Source organism: Hyalella azteca, unplaced genomic scaffold, assembly GCF_000764305.2.
Source record: "Hyalella azteca isolate HAZT.00-mixed unplaced genomic scaffold, Hazt_2.0.2 contig17851, whole genome shotgun sequence".
NCBI classification, from domain to species: Eukaryota; Metazoa; Arthropoda; class Malacostraca; order Amphipoda; family Hyalellidae; genus Hyalella; species Hyalella azteca.
The window spans coordinates 24,367-42,527 of record NW_025947620.1 but is presented as its reverse complement, the minus strand read 5'-3'; the positions used below and the strand labels follow the sequence as shown (position 1 = coordinate 42,527).

At 37.3% G+C, this 18,161-nt stretch overlaps 1 protein-coding gene across 1 annotated transcript; it reads right to left on the bottom strand.

The window, feature by feature from the left end:
* Positions 1-338: 338 nt before the first annotated feature.
* Positions 339-15,522, bottom strand: LOC108674720 (symplekin). Its single transcript, XM_018162687.2, has 21 exons — positions 15,470-15,522; positions 14,126-14,322; positions 12,416-12,649; positions 11,933-12,097; positions 11,509-11,657; positions 11,084-11,238; positions 9,974-10,372; positions 9,540-9,743; positions 9,071-9,139; positions 8,522-8,762; positions 7,851-7,964; positions 7,461-7,569; positions 6,355-6,565; positions 5,606-5,850; positions 4,663-4,841; positions 3,543-3,703; positions 3,043-3,166; positions 2,574-2,761; positions 2,053-2,229; positions 1,495-1,614; positions 339-928 (listed from the first exon to the last, which is right to left on the bottom strand). The coding sequence occupies exons 2-21, from the start codon at positions 14,263-14,265 to the stop codon at positions 920-922; spliced, it is 3,393 nt and encodes a 1,130-aa protein (XP_018018176.2). The 5' UTR covers positions 14,266-14,322; positions 15,470-15,522; the 3' UTR covers positions 339-919.
* Between the last annotated feature and the right edge of the window lie 2,639 nt (positions 15,523-18,161).

Below are 18,161 nucleotides of genomic sequence, written 5' to 3'. Positions count from 1 at the left end.
TAGCTGGCACGCTGCTATAACATTCATTCGAGACAGCGAGGAAACAAGCTACAAAATTGAAGAATTCGTTGCGATAAAAAACTCGCGATGATGCACCGCCGCTACAAGTCAACACGAGCGTTCCTCGAACCAGGAAAACACTGCTAAATTTCCAAGTCGTCCATTGTTCATGACATCAAAGGTAATAAGGAGTTTTTATTTCTTTATGCGCGAGGCCTCCGAGTCTCCTAGATAATAGGCAAGCGGCACATAATTTAAAAATTCCGGTTTCTATTCTATGTAATGAATTCTTGTAGACGAGGAAAATTTCTTGAGGAGGGGGAAAATAATATAAACACTTAGTTTTGATGTAACTTGATTCAAATAATTCAAAATTAATTCAAATACCGTAATTCAAAATGTATGTAGTCCACGATGTAGTCCACAGCCATGTCAGAGATGGAGCCCACGACACTTTGGGTTACTCCATCAACATGAAAGCATCATTCAGTATCATTTTGTTTGTCATGCATACAAAATTTCCTCATTATTTTGAAAAAAAACTCCCTCAATATTTAAAGGAATTTCCTCATAACCTACCTATTACCATGCATCAACAAATGGCAATGAAATTAAAGATAAAATTGGCTTAGTTTTCCGTTAATCAACTACGGGGGAAAAATTAACATTTTTTATCTTCGAGCTAACTAGATCGAGTAAAGGATAAATATTGCAACACTGTTAGAGATGCTGAATATCCATTAGACCGAGAAATTGTGCATTCATACATTTTAAAGAAAAGAAAATAATTCAGTATCACATCGAATAGCGAATAAACTGACGGAATAAATAATAATTTGCACTGAAATATAACGCATTTAATAGATGAAGATTCCACTTATAGCAGAGTTTCTTGTTGAACTTTTGAAGACTTGTCGTGTTAGGCGAGCTGGGGAAAAGAAATGAGACAAATCAGCATCAAGAATATTTACATATTATACAGACTAAGAATAATGGTATTCAGAATATGAGGCAAAAATAACTACCTAATTTAACGTAAATATTAAGGACCTATAGGTACTAATGCATGGAGAATTTTCCTTAATCCCTTGATGATCATACAATATTTCCTTAATCCCATTAAGATTAGAGAATCCTTTCCCTAATCTCTCGATGATTATATAATCCTTTCCTTAATCCCATAAAGATTATAGAATCCTTTCCTTAATTCCATAAAAATTAGAGAATCCTTTCCTTAATTCCTCGATGATTATATAATCCTTTTTTTAATCCCTTGATGATAAAAGAATCTTTTCCTTAATTCCTTGATGATTAGATAATCCCTTCCTTAATCTCGAGATGAACAGAGAAACCTTTCCTTAATTCAGTGATTATAAGATAATCCAATCCTTCATCTCATGATGATTAGATAATTATAACTCTAATTACGTAACGAGAAGTCATGATTTTTAAATAAATGTATTCAATGAAAAGCTCGACGTGGATTTATTTTACCTGGAGAGGAGCAGGAATTTCCCGAACTGGTGCGGTGGTGGCGGCGGCGCGGTCCTGGTCGTCAGGCGTCTCGTCCAGCGCGCCCACGAGCGCTAATACGTCCAAGCCGATACTCGATTTCTGCTCATAAGTTACAATGTTGTTTTCCAACTACTTTATAACTAATAACATTTCACTGAATAAAGCAAGTAAAATATATTTGCATATTAGAGGCGGCGATCCATCGTGGAGAGGCGGCGATCCATCGTGGAGAGGCGGCGATCCATCGTGGCCTGGGACTGCTATGTCCCAAACAAATACTAAGGATATTAAGGATTAATTTATTCAACAAAGAAAATTATAGGATAAATATGATTGGATTCGTCGCGGGTATATTCATTATTTCGAAATTATGAAATTATTTGCTTAAGCTGTCAACGCCAAAAATAATTATAATAATAAAATTATACCGAAATAAAAATTCTATCGGGATTTCGAATAAGTAATCACCCTTGGAAGTAAAAAGTAAATGGTCGTAAGAATTGTACAAGTACGATCTCAGAAGAGAGCACGACTGACCTGATGCTTGGTGAGTGATTTAATGTGCGTCGCGAGTGTATTTTTCAGCATAGAAGAAGCCTCGAAAGCGTCCGAGAGCTGCTGGATGGGAAGCTGTAGCAAGACAGCCACGCACTGCGGGCTGGCTCGCTCGCAGCACTTCACGAAGCCTTCCCAGATCTTCGGCTGCTCCCAAACCTGTGCATGGAACAACCGAAAACATATAATTGCACCATAACATTTAATGAACATATATATTCGAGAATCTTTTTCAATTCTCGTGACATTCTTCGCAACACAATATAGTACACCGTGAAGCGACGAAAACGCGAAAATGAGCGAAGAAAACGTGAAGTCACGGACAGACAGACGGAAGGACATGACGAGCACAAAAGTGTATTTTTTCCGTAAATGAGAAAATGCGCTAAAAATTGTATAACAAATAAGATTTACCCTCACAAGAATCTCCTAAAAAAGAACACATATCAGCAGCAAAATGAGCTCGGAAACGGCAAGAGAGCGAAGTAAGAAGAGCCCTGTACCTTCTTCTCAATGAGTTTGAGCAGAACACTGATGATAAGTGACAGGAGCTGAGGATGGTGAGTGAGGGTCATGATGACGGTGCGCATGAAGAGCGTCGGGATGACAGGCTCGTCGAGCAGCTGCTGCAGCACCTCAGCCAGCACCTCCGCAGTGTAGATCGAGCGCTCTTGGAAGCACAGCCCCGTCGCTGACATTCAAATAAAGTCTTAATCTTTACGAGGGACATGATTTACAGAAGATAACATAAAAAAACGCACGAAATGGACCTAGAACTTAAAAGTCTAGACTTGTGATAAGGTTCAATGCAGGACGAAACACGTATGCTGGTGTATTCATTACATGGCAAATCAAGGAAGCAGTCATCAGATTATTGCACTGCACGACACATCAACGGAGCACTCAATTGATTTGTACACTGCACAAATGTCTACATGATTACCTTTTATAACCGTCTACATGGTTACCTACCTTTAATAACCGTCTTGACGTCACACTTGTCCGCCTCTATGAGATGCAGAGCAACAAGAAGCTCCACAGGCGATAACGGAGACGTCCCAGAGTCGAGTGCCACGCCCCATAGTCTGTTGAACACCTGACGGAGAAGAAAAATTATTGAAGTACTTCAATAATTCATAATAAGAACATAAACCAAATGTCATGCACCGATCTTCGCGACCATAGAAACCCTTCCTTTACAATAAAAATATCGGAGACAAAAAAATCAAACCGCATACATCGATGGAAGTTACCCGTTTATAAATAATTATCTTAACCTCTTTGACGACGTATGGATTAAGCTTAATAATCCTAACCTCTTTGACGACGTGTGGGTTGAACTTAATAATCCTAACCTCTTTGACAACGTGTGGGTTGAACTTAATAATCCTAACCTCTTTGACGACGTGTGGGTTGAGCTTAATAATCCTAACCTCTTTGACAACGTGTGGGTTGAACTTAATAATCCTAACCTCTTTGACGACGTGTGGGTTGAGTTTGATGAGCTTGTGGAGCACGGCGATAATTTCTTTCTTACTGAGCCCCGTGAGCACCGGAATGAGGAAGCGCACGTCGCTCACCCTCCTGTTGTACAGCTCACGGACCTGACACACCAGCGCCTCGCTCGGAGGAGCTGAAACAAACCAACCAGATTTAATGAGACCGCGAAATTTAGAACTAAAGTACATTATAGCAGGATTCTCCATTTTGATACCAAAGTATGAAATATTAACGTTAATGAACGTGAAAAGCAAAATTTACACGAATATGTTTCACTTTTTATTTTATTGAGTGATACTAAAGTAAAAGGGAGGTCCCATGATGTATTCTTATTCTTACTGGCATTCTCGTGATCTTCAGATAATTTACATGTAACAAGATAATTATTTACATGCTACAATGTAAATATCAACTTAGAAGATTAATTTGAAAAGAGAATTGCCACAGGAAAACTTTCATGCTCCAGTCGAGTTGAATATAAAACAAGAACATCTAGAATCTTATATTTTATTCAAAAGATAACAACGAATTTCAGTACACTTCAGGTAAACGGAAGTAAATCGCTTCTAGGAGACAAAAAATTACAAAGATTAATTATCGTTTCGAAAAAATCAATATAAAGTAGATAGAAACAATAATTTAAATGAAACTGTGACAGTGAGAAGCTCACCTTTCCACACAGGCACAAGACCGAAATTTCATCTATGAAAAGTAGTGCACATAGAAGCAACTGTTCAACATACTTCAAAAGCCATTTACATTATTTGGATGGGACATAAAAAAATATCCTTCAATGCGTTTGAAGCTATAAATGATGGAAAAATCCAAGGATATGAATGGCTTACCAACACTCTTCTCTGGGACGATACGCGGGGTTATACGCGTGACGAAAATAACATGGATTAGACAGACCTTCTTTGTGAGGATGTGGATGATAAGTATAATGAAAATACATGACTTAGACAGACCTTCTTCGTGAGGATTTGGATGAGAAGTGTGATGAAAATACATGGATTAGTCAGACCTTCTTTTTGAGGATTTGGATGACAAGTGTAATGAAAATACAGGGATTAAAAAATCATAGCGCCAGACCTTTCTCTGTGAGGATGTGGATGATGCGCGTGATGAGCGTCTCGCTGCCCTTAGGCGTCGAGCGCACCAGAGCCAGCAGCTGCGGCGAGTCCATGCCCATGAGGCTCACGGGGCCCTCCAGCAGGCGGAGGATGCCACGCTTCGCCTCGTTCACAGTCTTGATGTAAACCAGCGCTAAACTGCAAACATTAGCGCGTAAATTACTCATCCGTTTTATGAAATATGTGAACATGAAAATGCCCATCAAAAATCATCAGCACCCGAAGCCTACAAAAGCAGAATTGATGTCAGGAATATAGTGCAATTCGTTTTAGCTTTAGTTGAGTCTAACCTTTGCTTGCACTAGTTTGACATTTTTATTTCTGTGTACCGGTAGTGAAATTGTGAAGCCTTTTATAGGGAAACCAAAATTTGAACTAATCTTCATTAATAATTCTTTTAAAAAAATAATTTCCAAATTAATGAATTTAAACAGAATAAGCATTTTAACAGAACACTCAATCGTTTCATTGTTAATGAGCACATTCAGTAGAACGTGTAAGTTTTCCCCATCCCAATCAAATGAACCTGGAAACTTGTGAAATTAATTACTGAACAGTGACCTAATTAGAACTTTAATTTAATAACCTCTAGTGTATCAGACGTTTCACAAATAAGTTAACGTACTCCTTGTCATAACAACACAATATTTGCCCTGACTAACTCACTGAATTGAAGGTATTAAACGGTTTGGCTATAGTGTAGCTTGCTTGCTTGGAGAGTTGGCTAAATTATTTACTGGGAAGAGGGAAGACATTCCATTCTTCACACTGGTAAGGTCCAACCCGTATATTTCTGAACAAATTTCACATGACTAACTCATGCACGAGGCGAGGATTATTCACACCGGTAGGATCCTGCTACTTAACTCGCATTTCTCCAAACAGATTTTAACTTGACTCACTCATGCACGAGCGCCTCGTGCAGCGGTAGGATGGTGAGGGGGAGGTCGAGGCAGGCCTTGACAGTGGCTTCGTCCCACTCCTCGAGCTTGGTGGGGCGACCGAGGAACTCGGCGAACATCGCGTCAGGAGGCTCAGGCTGCTCCAGGTACAGCAGCTGGCGACGTCCTGCTGACATGATCGACTCTGCTTGACTGCCACCAATTAGAAGAATTGCCTCAGCTTCTTGCAGAATAGCCTTTCGTACCTGTGACGAGATGAATATATGAATAATAGACTATAACAAAATAATAAACTTCTTTACAATACAAAGAAAATATCATTTGCCAAATGGAGTCACAAAAACTAACATAGGTCAATTGATAAGCATAAAAATCGACATTCTTCTGTTCCATTTCAATTTAATCACTTTCAACTTCTGTTTATTTATAAATTAAACAATTTTCAGCAGGTTTCTAATCATGACCATGAATTTTCGAAGGTTTGGAGTAAATGAAAATAATTAGTAATGGCGGAAGTATAGGCATGTAGTTTAAGAACAATTTCCACTAATAAATCCACAAAAAATGTAACTCAGTACTACTCACTGCAGTGAGTGACAGAGAGCGCATTTTCTCGTCGACGAAAACGTGGTCACGGACGGACAGAGAGACGGGCGGACATGACGAGCACAATAGCACCTTTTTTCTATAAATGAGAAAATGCGCTAAAAAGAGCAAATATGTATGAAATACGCTGTAAATGTATTAACCTGGTCGTCGCTGTGCATGGCAAGGCTGCACAGAAGGGCGAGTGTGTGTGTGGCGACGTTGGACCGCCAGAGCGCCAAGTCCCGCAGCAGCGGCGCTGAGTAGCAGACCAGAGCCGAGCTGTTGTTGTTGTCGGACACCGCGCACTCCACCAGCGCCGACACAACAGTAACCGGTACCGCCGGACACGACAGTAACAGTCGTGACAACAAACTGCACGCAGACATACGAGTATTACTTTCAGCAACAGTTGTGACATCAAACTGAACGGGGACATACGTGCATTACTTTCAGTAACAGCCATGACAAAAAACTGCACCACAAAACACGTGCATTAATTTCAGTAACAGTTGTGATCAAGAACTGTGTACTTATTTTAGCCACTCAAATCAACCTGCATTCGCTCATTCTTAAACAAAAATGGTCGAAAACTTAATAAAAATTTTAATCAAATTATATACACTCAAACAAAAAATTTCAAAACATATAAAACTGAAAACAACGTCAACATATACTTAACAAAAGTCAATACGGTTGATTCATAAAAAAGCACCAGAAATATGCTAAAAGGAATAGCATTTTCATATTCATATTCCTAATAATATGGTGGATACTCCATAATTGAAGAAAAACCCCACCAACGGTTGCGCGCACGCATATGAGGGCATTGGAGAACGTGTAACGTCCTAGGAAAAAAAAATAAGTAAATTGGAGAAACAGGCGATAGAAAGGTTTTAGTTATGGTACGCCCTCATCGGCATTTCAGTGTTGAGAAGATATGCGATTGCCGGTGTTAAGTAGCATCGAGCAGGTTCTTTTGCACGTTCAGGCGCAAGTTCATGCAATTTAATGAACGAAGTTACGTTCTGGAATACTTGAAATGATCATCGGCACTTGACGACCTGGGACTTAACTGAAAGAGATCAATGGTCGTACTATCAAAAGCCATTTCAAACACACATGGACGGCTGAATTCTCGTCTGATTGATAGGTTTAGCTTGAGAAGCTAAAGCCGGCTGATTGGTTAACGGAGTTAAGAACTCTAGACTATTGTTGATAGTACGGCCTCAGTTAACAAAACCAGTCAGTAGTTTGTAGCTAAACTCACTCCCGGTAAGTTTGTTCGGTGCACTGCGGGACAATACTCCTCACGACGCGCACGAGCATGTCGTCGTATTCTTGTTTGCTCGTGAGAACCTTCTTCTTGTGGCTGCGACCTGCGAACAAAACTTCACAATTGAATTCCTCGTCCAAAACAAAATAAATGCATCTAACCATATACTGTATTTTTAACTATATCACATATTTTATCATTATATTTTGTTCATCACAAATATATTTTATACTCGAGTTTATATTATAACTCTAGTAAACAATTCAAAATATCTTTTCAAACAGAAGTTGGCATAAGGATGGCAAAGTATCTCAACGAACCACAAAATAACTAAAATCTTTGTACACAATAAATTTATTTTATACATTTGAGCGTAAGTCTTACCAGTTATTCTTGCCAGCTGAGAGAAGTCACAAGTGGCAGAATGTACACAGAAAATCCACAGCTCTATGAGGTCACAATACTTAGACGGGTCTTGTAGCATCGTATCTTCCACTCCTGCAATGATACAAGTTCATTTTAAAAGTAATGTTACAGAACAATATTGAGAGTTGATTAAGAGACTCAAACTAACATGTTCGCACAGTTAGCTTTTGAAGGTTGGGCCAGAAGAAAAGCACATTGCTGAAGCATCTTAAAAATTCAACTAAAATGGTGAAGAGACGTAGTTGTTGCAGAATGAAAGAAGAGACTAGTAAATATTTTTCAACATAACCACATACATGCATCACAACATCGCATGCACACCTCCATACACAGACAAAATAAAAATAAAACTCCAAACATTGAGTACCTTTGATTGAAATAAAAATCCCAATTTATGTACGCTAAAATCGCACCTAATTAGGTATACCAAAATATAGCAGCTACTATTCTTAAGAACATCACATTAATCAAGAAACGCTAATGACATGACTTCATATTTCTTTCCAACAAGCATTGGTAAATGTATGTATGGTTCATATTTAATAATTGACTGCAATTAACTATAATTATATCCGACAGTTATTGCTATTATAAGAATGTTTCAAATTAGGTATGATTAGAACCCTGACCTCGAATTTCATCTGCAGAAGAAAAGGCCAAAAGTTTTGCAATCATATGCATACGATGTTTCTTGTCCAGCTGGCTGAGATTATTGAAGTGGTAGCTCCTGAGAAGATTGCGGACGAGGCAGATGCTAAGCGAGCGCTGCTGCTGCTCTGACAACACCGGCGTCACCTCGGAGAGCTTCACGGCCTGGATCTTGTGACGAATTGGTGCCAATATTGGGGCTGGCAATGCGGGAGGAGGGGCCTGTGTGAAGGAAGGCGACAATTTCAGAAAATTGCAGCAATTCAGATAGGATCAAATAGGCTTTGAAATATATTCTTTGATATTTTTCTGCAACTTTTATTAGCAAATGCGGGATCTATGAACAAATTACGAAACAAACATCCATGAAGAACAAGTGACAAAATCCTTGATAACAAATTCCTCTTTAAATAAAGAATCATGAAACAATAACGACAATAACAGAATTAACCTAGACTGAATAATATTTGGCTGGCAATGGTTCTTAAACATGAAACAATTCAGAGGAGTTCAGAGGGAGTGCAGCTCACAGATAGATTGGGAGGACGGGAGCCCAGGAAGGACACAAAGGGGCCTTCGTCGTCACTGTCGCCCAGGCGCTGAGGGACGAAAGTTACCATTAATAATTAAATGACAACAAATTAATTATATTTCTTAGAAATAAATTTTGTTGTAAAATAAAAACAAACGGATACAAATGAAGTTATTCCTCTATTTACTAATATCAAGCACAAAAAATATACAAGTAGCGTAAAAATTAATTTATAGAGAATTCACATTTTTTCTCTTCATTGAGGATAAAAGGATTATGGATAATAGAAAAGAATCTCCATCAAAATTCAAAACTTACAACATATTAAACATACTGCACTGTAGTATAAAATCATAACTGCAAAAATAAAAAGGAAAGTTAGTTAGTTCAGTGGCCGTAGTTGCTAGCGCTTCAGGTCAAATACGTACAAAGGAAAATTAATGTGAATTCGAAATGTATGAGCAGACCTGAATATCTTCCTCGGTTAGTCCTTCAGCCATAGGAGCGACTGAAGTCTGGGGCGGCAGCTGGCCCATGGGCGACACGTTCGCAGCAACCAGCTGAGAGGCCAGCAGCCGTGAGAGCTGCTGCTTCTGCTGCAGCGTGCCAGCGCCTGACACGGGCGTGTAGCCTGCGCTGAACAGCCCCGGCATTGTGGGGGGGAGCGACAGCTGCAATATGGAAATGGGACTAACAAATATCAAGTGAAACTAAAAAGTATCAAGTGGCACCATTAAATAGCTATCAAGGAATAAAAATCCAAAACATTTATCAACTGGAGTCACACTAGAAATAATTCTTTGCAAAGCATTCAAAGGCATGGTAAGAATCCATCATCTCAAGAATACCTATATTTACTCTTAATATTATGTGAACTGAACAAATAGGTGGAGGCACTCACCATGCTGGTCATGACGAGTTCAGTGACGTTGTCAATAGTCAGACGTCGTAGCACCCACTTGGTCGTCATGTCGAGCAACGTTCCAGCCGTTTCTTCCTTCTCATCATCTTCTCCGCCTTCGTCTTCAATTTTCTTAGAATCTATAGTTTCAGTTTTGATTTTAGTAAGTGATGCTAAAGTAGAAGGTGTGTCCTGTGATGTGTTTTTACTTTTAATGGTATTTTTATGATCTTCAGGAATGTCTTTGTTAGAAGTCAAGGTTGAGTTACTCAACCTAGCGCGCTTCCTCGCCGATCCTTCATTACCGTCCTCTTTCTTGGCCACCGCAGCCGCCTTGGCTCGCTCGCGCTTCTTAGCCTGCCTCCGGATCTCTTCTCGGTTCGGAACTGCTTTGTTGATCTGAAAAACCAAATGCATAATATACGTTTAAAAATTACTTTTTAAAGACAACACTTCCAAATAATCCAGTATCTCCAATCTTACAGATGTATAATGAATTTTTCATCTAATTTTCGAAAATTAGAAAAATTTATTTTTCAATTTTTTTAATATATATAGAAATTTTTTAATATGTAAATTTTTTTCAAAATTATTTTTGTTAATTGATTCATGCATTGCCTCTGACTTTACACAAGTGTGCAAAATTTCAGATCAATTAGACAGGCAAAAGTGTGTCAAATATCAGTTATAAGATTTGTAGCTGACAAAATTATTTTTTCAATTTTTTTAATATTGAAAAAAAAAATAATTTTTAAATTTTAAAAATCATTTATTTTGACATTTGATTCATGCATTGTCTCCAACTTTAAACAAGTGTGCAAAATTTTAGATCGATAGGATAAGTAGAAGTGTATTAAATTTCGATTATAAGATTTGCAGCAGACAGACAGACAGACAAACAAGAAGTGAAGTTAAAGAGAAGTGTTGTAATTATAACAAACTTGATAATTAGTTACAAAAGTAAAACCAATTCAGGCAGTCAAAAACACTTTCAAGCCCACAAGAATCCTTTCGATAATAAAAGCGTCTAATTCGTATTGACTTATGCTTGAAAATCTGGTATTTTCCTGAGGTGCATGAAATCAAAGAAAGGGTAGCAGAATGACTAACCTCACTGCTGCTCATGCCGAGATCAGTAAGTACTGTAATAATGTTGTCGTGGAAGTCACAGGCACTTGGGTGCTTCAGAAGGTTGATGAGCTGCAGCTTGAGATGCTTACGAACACTGTTAACTTGAGATTTGGACAGAGTGGGTGGAAGATTGGCTGCAACAAAGGAAAATTACATAAATTGTCACAAATACAATAATAAAAAGACAATATAAATAATACATGAAGAGTTTTGAAGGGTACACCATGTTCATTTTCTTAATGCAGTGTGCAACACTTGGTAGCAATTTAGAAAAATAAGAGCAAATATTTTGAAATTATACAGCCAACAGAGTATGCAGTAAGCACGAACATGAGGTTATGAAGTAAACCTGAAGTTGTAATGTTTAAACAAAATTTCTACCAGAGAGAACTTGTGTATCTCACCATGGAGGAGTTCCAGAGACTGGACGACAGAAGGCAGGAAGATGGGACGAGCCCTCGCTAAAATCACCAGGGAGCTCATGCAAGTCATCAGGTTCACCGAGCTGATGTGAATACTACCCAGGAAACTCACTAACTTCTGCACCATCTGTCTGGGTTCATAGAGATCAATTAAATTTCTTGTGTGGTGAAAATAATCATTTAACTCAAAGACTATTCCTCTGAAATACAAATTTTTACAAATTTCTAGAGATATACTAGCAAATTGCCACTATATAAAACTTTCACTCGTGCATTTAGTGTATACGGTAGTTAATAGGGAATTCAAGCCCTCAGAATACATTATCTCGGAACATAATACATTTACATTATTACTGTGATGACATGAAAAAGCAAATGCAAGTTAAAAATGTTCAAATCAACTTACTTGGCTTCATCCTCAAGCTTTCTGGGCCTAGTGAGCTTAAGAGTGAGAGGGACTCTGTCGAGGCAGAATGGGACATTCTCCCGCTCTCTGTGCACAGATGTGGTTTCACTGTAGCTCTGCACCAGAATCATGGACTCCATACACTTGATTACTTGAGTGCGCACTCTGTAGCAAAACATGACATGAAATACAAACCAACAACTAACATATGAAAGAAGTTAAGGTCAGACATTTTTAAGTTGAGAATACGAGCATAAACATCAAGAGTGACTTGTTCAAACAATGAAATCTAAACCTTGATTTTTTCAAAAAACTAAGTTTGAAGTTAGGTCAGTTAGCTGAGGTCAGTTATTTGAACTAATATTATTCCAAAAATTAGCTTATCACAATTATTTGTATATAGGTACAAATAATGTACATTTTTTCCTTAACTTTGTCATGATTGGAAAATGAACAAGCCTAGTCAAGAAATACGTAACTTACCCATCATTCTCATGGTCAATCATTGCAGTTACTTTGGATTTGATGCCTGTGAGAATAATCCATGCCAGCTCCATGTCAGAAGTGATTGTGTGGGCTGATGTAACCCATACAAGGGTGCACTTGTGTAGAGGAGCTGTGGCTTGCACACAGCGCTTAACCACACTCACAGTCCCGTCTTCAAGAAGTAGTTGAACATTGGGCAGCAGCAGGGGCAACATGCGACCATCTTTCTTGCTATAAGTACAGAAAATATTCTTTTAAATCATCAACACTCATTAGGAAATTTAAGTAATTTATGAAAATTCAAAGCATAGATGATTGAAACACAGTAGAAGCAGTCAATTGAAACTAAACCGAGGTCACAAATTTAGTGTACCTATGTAGTACCGTCAAACGGGGTAATAAGGGACGGGCGGGGTAATAAGGGACAGTCCTCCAACATTTTGCAGAAATGTTGGAGCAGCTAAAATAATCAAAAAATTACAAAAATAAAAATAGTGATGTGAAGTTCAACATTTTTACTATCTATGCAGCATCCAGCAAGTTGAGAAATCATACATTTATTACCTCTAAAAAATCTCTTAAAAAATGTGAAAAGTGAGATTTTGGAATAGTACCTCTGGTAAGGTCTGTAGCAGAAAAAATATTTGTTGTATTGAAAATGTTACTTACATAAAAGTTGCACACAGGTGTTGGCTTAAAAACATGACAGAATTTGCATATCTCATTCCCAGGGAAAATGGCGGCAGTTCCCGCAAAACGCTGTAATAAGGGACACCCCCCTGGGGTAATAAGGGACACCCCTAAAATTGCATTTACAGTAGAACCTTGAATAGCAAAGGCTCCAGTTGATGGAAAAATCAATTTACAACAAAGAATTTTGATTACATTTACCTTGCTCAGTGAAAAAATTTCACTTAACAAAAAATTACTGCATCAGTCATCACAAAATTGTGCATAGAATGTTAAAGATAGAAAAAAAAATATGATGGTTGTCACTAAAATATTCTTCCTGTTTCAGGTACATTTTTTACAATCTTTTTTGTTATAGTGAAATCACTTGACTGGATTAAAATTGTGCAAAATTACAAACCATCCTGTAATCTTACAGATACAGAAGAAATACTACATGGCTGCTGATATGAAGCTTGCAATGGACAAGGTTGCTGTCAATGCTCAATGGCATGTCCATGGATCCAGTAACATCACATTGATAATATGGTAATGTATGGATAAGGTAATATTATATCGATAAAGAAAAACCAAGTAAAAATTGCAGAAAATGTCATTTATTCTACATTTACATTATCTACAAAAGAAAAGGAGGACTTCAGAGTACTGTTAGTAATAGTTGAGTACACTCTGCATGCTTCAAACATTTTAAAATTGAGTTTTATTTCAAGTGTCCCTTATTACCCAGCTTCCAAATTCAGGATCCTTTTATATTGCCTCCAGCACCTTACAAATAGCATATGGATTTTTCTGGGATATTTCATATGATAGCCCTCACAAAGACCTTTAAAATGAGCCTAAACTCGTTCATGAAATGTTTCATGGTAAGAAGTTATTAACAAAAAATGCTCAAAACCGTCCTTTACTACCCCATTTGACAGTATATTTGAAACATGTCCTGGTGCAAAACACAAAACCAGTAATAAATATATGATAAATATGTAAAAAAAAATTGTTCAAAAATAGGAGGGCACTCACCAAGCTTCTTCAATGAAGCCAACGACCCATTTTCGGACATCAGAATTTTTGTCACTTTGAAAAGCAACAACTTCTTCGTAAAAAGTGTCAAGTAGGTCAGGCTGTCTGTGTACAACAAGCTCTTGCACTTGACTGAGCATTGAGATCCTCTGCTTCTCAGAAGGCAGGAAAGCAGCTTGGTTGAGCAGCTCCACAACCTGCAGTAAAAAAACGGGGTAAACAAATAATGTTGACATTTTTTTCTGATGACAAAAGTTAAAAATCAAGTTTAATAAAAATGTAATTTCATTTTCTGTCAATCAAACATTCTAAAATTTCAAAGGGCCAAGAAATAGAAATTACAATTAATAACTGGTTTCAGCAAAATTTAAGGGGACAAACTTTACAGGTTACATATGCTTGTTGAAAAATAAAAATATATCACACAAGACAAGATAAATGATAAATAGGGAAAAATCTCATTTTTTTCACAAACTATTTCATCTGAACTACTATGTAGCAATAACTTGGGTTACTTGACATAAAAATCAGACAATTTTGATGCAGTTCAGACAGTTTGATGCAAGTTGTAAAGTTTTACATTGATGCAAAGTATGCCACTTTGAATCCATCAAATTTTAGTAAAATGGAGCAGTTATCCAATCCTGATGCAAAAAGCTAAATTCATAACATGATGAAAGTTGTGGCCTATCAACAAAGACTCAAAGAGACAGTGGATTTTTATTTTTGTGTTTGCTTACCACATGAAAAGAGCAAAGGCAGTTTTATTCTAGCTAGAAAGTTGTAATTCATTTAGTTAATAAAGGGTATTGTGTAACATAAGTGCAATGGCATTAGAAGTGGTGACAACATTAATTTAAATACAGGCAGTAAAGTCTGGCAAAACTTGTGTCAGGGATAGTACCAAAAGCATAGCATCCAAGATGCAGAGATACAATTGAAACAACTGTAGTTGCCCATTGAGCTTCTTTGGATTGTGATTTAGGATGAATATATCCAATGGCAAATGATCAGCATGGACATTAAAATCTTGCTTAGGTTAATGATGGACATTAATAAAAAATATAACTCAGTACTCACTGCAGTGAGTGACAGAGAGTGCATTTTCTTGTTGACGAAATCGTTAAGTCATGGACGTACAGACAGATGGACGGACAGACATGGCAAGCACAATAGTGCATTTTTAGCATAAATGAGAAAATGTGCTAAAAAGGTGGCAGATACCAATCCATGTTATGCTTATTGATTAATCAATAAATTGTAATTAGGCATGGGTGAAGATTACTAAAAAAAGAGAGCTTGAAAATATATAAATATCTCAACCAAAATGGCACCTGGCCTTACCTTACATTCTGGGTTTCATTGCTGTCTTTCATGACAACTAAACATACATACCGTACATCAACAAAAACTAATCTGTAAAATCTGTAAAATGTGACAGAAGCCACACAGTCATGAGACAAAAATGAAAATACTTAAGGACAATTTTACCCAATTTGATGCCCATAGCAAGAATTCTTTTATTAAAATTAATAAAAACAGCCCATTTCAGTTGCCAGTTCTTGAAAATTACCCATGAAATGGTTGTTTACATCTAGGCTGCTGACATGAAGCTTGCAGTGGACAAGGTTGTTGTAAATACTCAATGGCATGTTCATGGATACGGTAATACCGCATCAGTAATACGGTAATATTGCATCAATAATATGGTAATCAATGTATATGGTAATAATATATCAATAAAGGAAAAACGAGTAAAATTCACAGAAAATGTCATTTATTCTACCTTTACATCATCTACAATGAAAGAGGAGGACTTCAGAGTACTGTTAGTAATGGATGAGTACACTCTGCATGCTTCAAATATTTTAAAATGAAGCTTTATTCCAAGTGTCCCGAGTAGCCCCATTCGACGGGGCTACTCGGGATACTCTGTTTTTGCTTCTGGCACCTTACAAATAGCATATGGAATTTTTTTGAAGAAGCCATTCGATAGCCCTCGCAAAGAGCTATAAAATGAGCCTAAACTTGTTTATGAAATGTTTCATGGTAAGAAGTTATTAACAAAAACCCTTAATATCGTCCCAAGTAGCCCCAGTTGACGGTAGTATGAAAGCCACAGCATGAAGTGGTACTGATAACCAGGATTGGAAATTTCCTACTTGTTTTTGAAATCTCGCAGCTCCAATGTGATGAATTTTTAATACAATTATAATCTCACAGCCTGATCATGCACTTTTGTTAACAATTTGATAGGAGGTAATTCATCTGCAGAAATCTTGCAGTTCCAGAAATGGCAGAAAAGCTCTAGTCACAGCCCTAAAGGTAGATGTTTTCCACGCTTGCTGATAACTGTTCATGTTGCTGGCAAAAACTGCTGCAGTAAATGCACAAGTGCTCTATGATCAGTTCTATAGGCAATAAAAATCACTGTGAATGACTGAATTCCATGAAGATGACTGAATGTATCGTCACTCAAAATAGGTTAGGCAAGCAAAGAAATGTTTCTATGACCAAATTGCAATGATTTTAGATGTCTGCATTCCAGTGCTAAATTTATTCCTAGTGCTGGGAATCTGTTTCACTGTGAGCTTAGGAATCTATCAGATGTCTAGTAAGTACCTATTTTCCTACTTCTATAATTTATATACCAATACTGAAAAAATACTTTTCATCATATTGGAATATGATAACACCTTTTGCTTCATTCTTTTTCATTTTTTCTACCCATTCATTATTTCAGGCTTGATTTAAACTACTAAGATTCCTATAATTCAATTGCAAGGCATTCATATGGGCTTTTGAAAGCATTTTTGTCAATTCTCTATGATATTCTTCACAAGTTGATAATCTGGCTGATGTTTTAAAGAGCTTTTCTAAAAATTTAACTTTTTCAAGCATGCTCTACCTATATATGGCACACATTGCAGTTGGGGACATGCATGCGAGTACCATGTATGTCACACGTTGCAGTCAAAGTGTTAAACCATTATCTTTTGTATGATAATGTTGGTATCCACAACAGGCATGGAATATATCTACTTGGCGACAGGCTGGAATTCTAAGAATGGAAGTTCACTTATAAAAAAACTTTCCAGCCAAGGTGAAAAGCTTTCCTTGGATACAGTGCTCTGCCAGCCTGCCAGGAGACTGACTATAAATGAAAAGGAGGATCAAAAGTGGACAAAATGTTTCAATTGTGTAGTACCGTCAACCGGGGCTATTCGGGACAGGCGGGGCTACTCGGGACAGGCCTATGACATGGCATAAAACTGTTGTAGTAGCGAAACTAATTGGAATATCGCAAAACTAAAAATAGTGGCATAAACGTAACAATTTTTCCTATCTATCTAGTATAAAGGAAGTCGAAAAATACTACATTTACTTGCTTTGAAAAATTCCTGAAAAATTGGTGAAAAACTATGTTTTGTAAAGTTACAACTGCTAAGGTATGTAGCAAAAAAAATATTCGCCGTATTAAAAAATTTTACTTACATAAAAGTTGCACCCAGGTGTCGGCTCGAAAACGTAATTGACAGAATTTGCCTATCTCATTCCAAAAAGAAATGGCAGCCATTTCCGCACGGCGGGGCTATTCGGGACACCCCCCCGGGGCTATTCGGGACACGCATTAAGGGTAGAACCTCAGTTAGCAAAGGCTTCAATTACGAAAAAAATTGATTAAAAACGAAGAATATTGATCACATTTTCCTTGCTTAGCGAAAAAAATTTCACTTATCGAAAAATTAGTGCATCATCAGTCATCACAAAATTGTGCATAGCATGTCATGTATAGAATTGTGCACCAGGCATTATAGAATGAAAAGTAATTGACCTAAACTATGATTTATTTCTCCAAAAGATAGGCTGGTTGTCAGTAAAACATTCTTTTCACAAAGGTTAATGATCATGGGAACTTAATGATCATGCAAAGTTAATGATCACCTGAAGTTAAATACCATGTGAAGTTAATGATCACGCAAAGTTAATGACCATGTGAAGTTAATGATCACGAGAAGTTAATGATCACGTGAAG

What these genes read in the sequence shown, in the direction of transcription:
- LOC108674720 (XM_018162687.2), bottom strand. Translation starts at nt 14,265, where the DNA reads ATGCTCAGTCAAGTGCAAGAGCTTGTTGTACACAGACAGCCTGACCTA. An exon ending in CCCGTCCTCCCAATCTATCT is followed by an intron (nt 8,763 to 9,070) that starts GTGAGCTGCACT and finishes TCCTTCACACAG; the next exon opens with GCCCCTCCTCCCGCATTGCC. An exon ending in CCATGCACAGCGACGACCAG is followed by an intron (nt 5,851 to 6,354) that starts GTTAATACATTT and finishes ATCTCGTCACAG; the next exon opens with GTACGAAAGGCTATTCTGCA.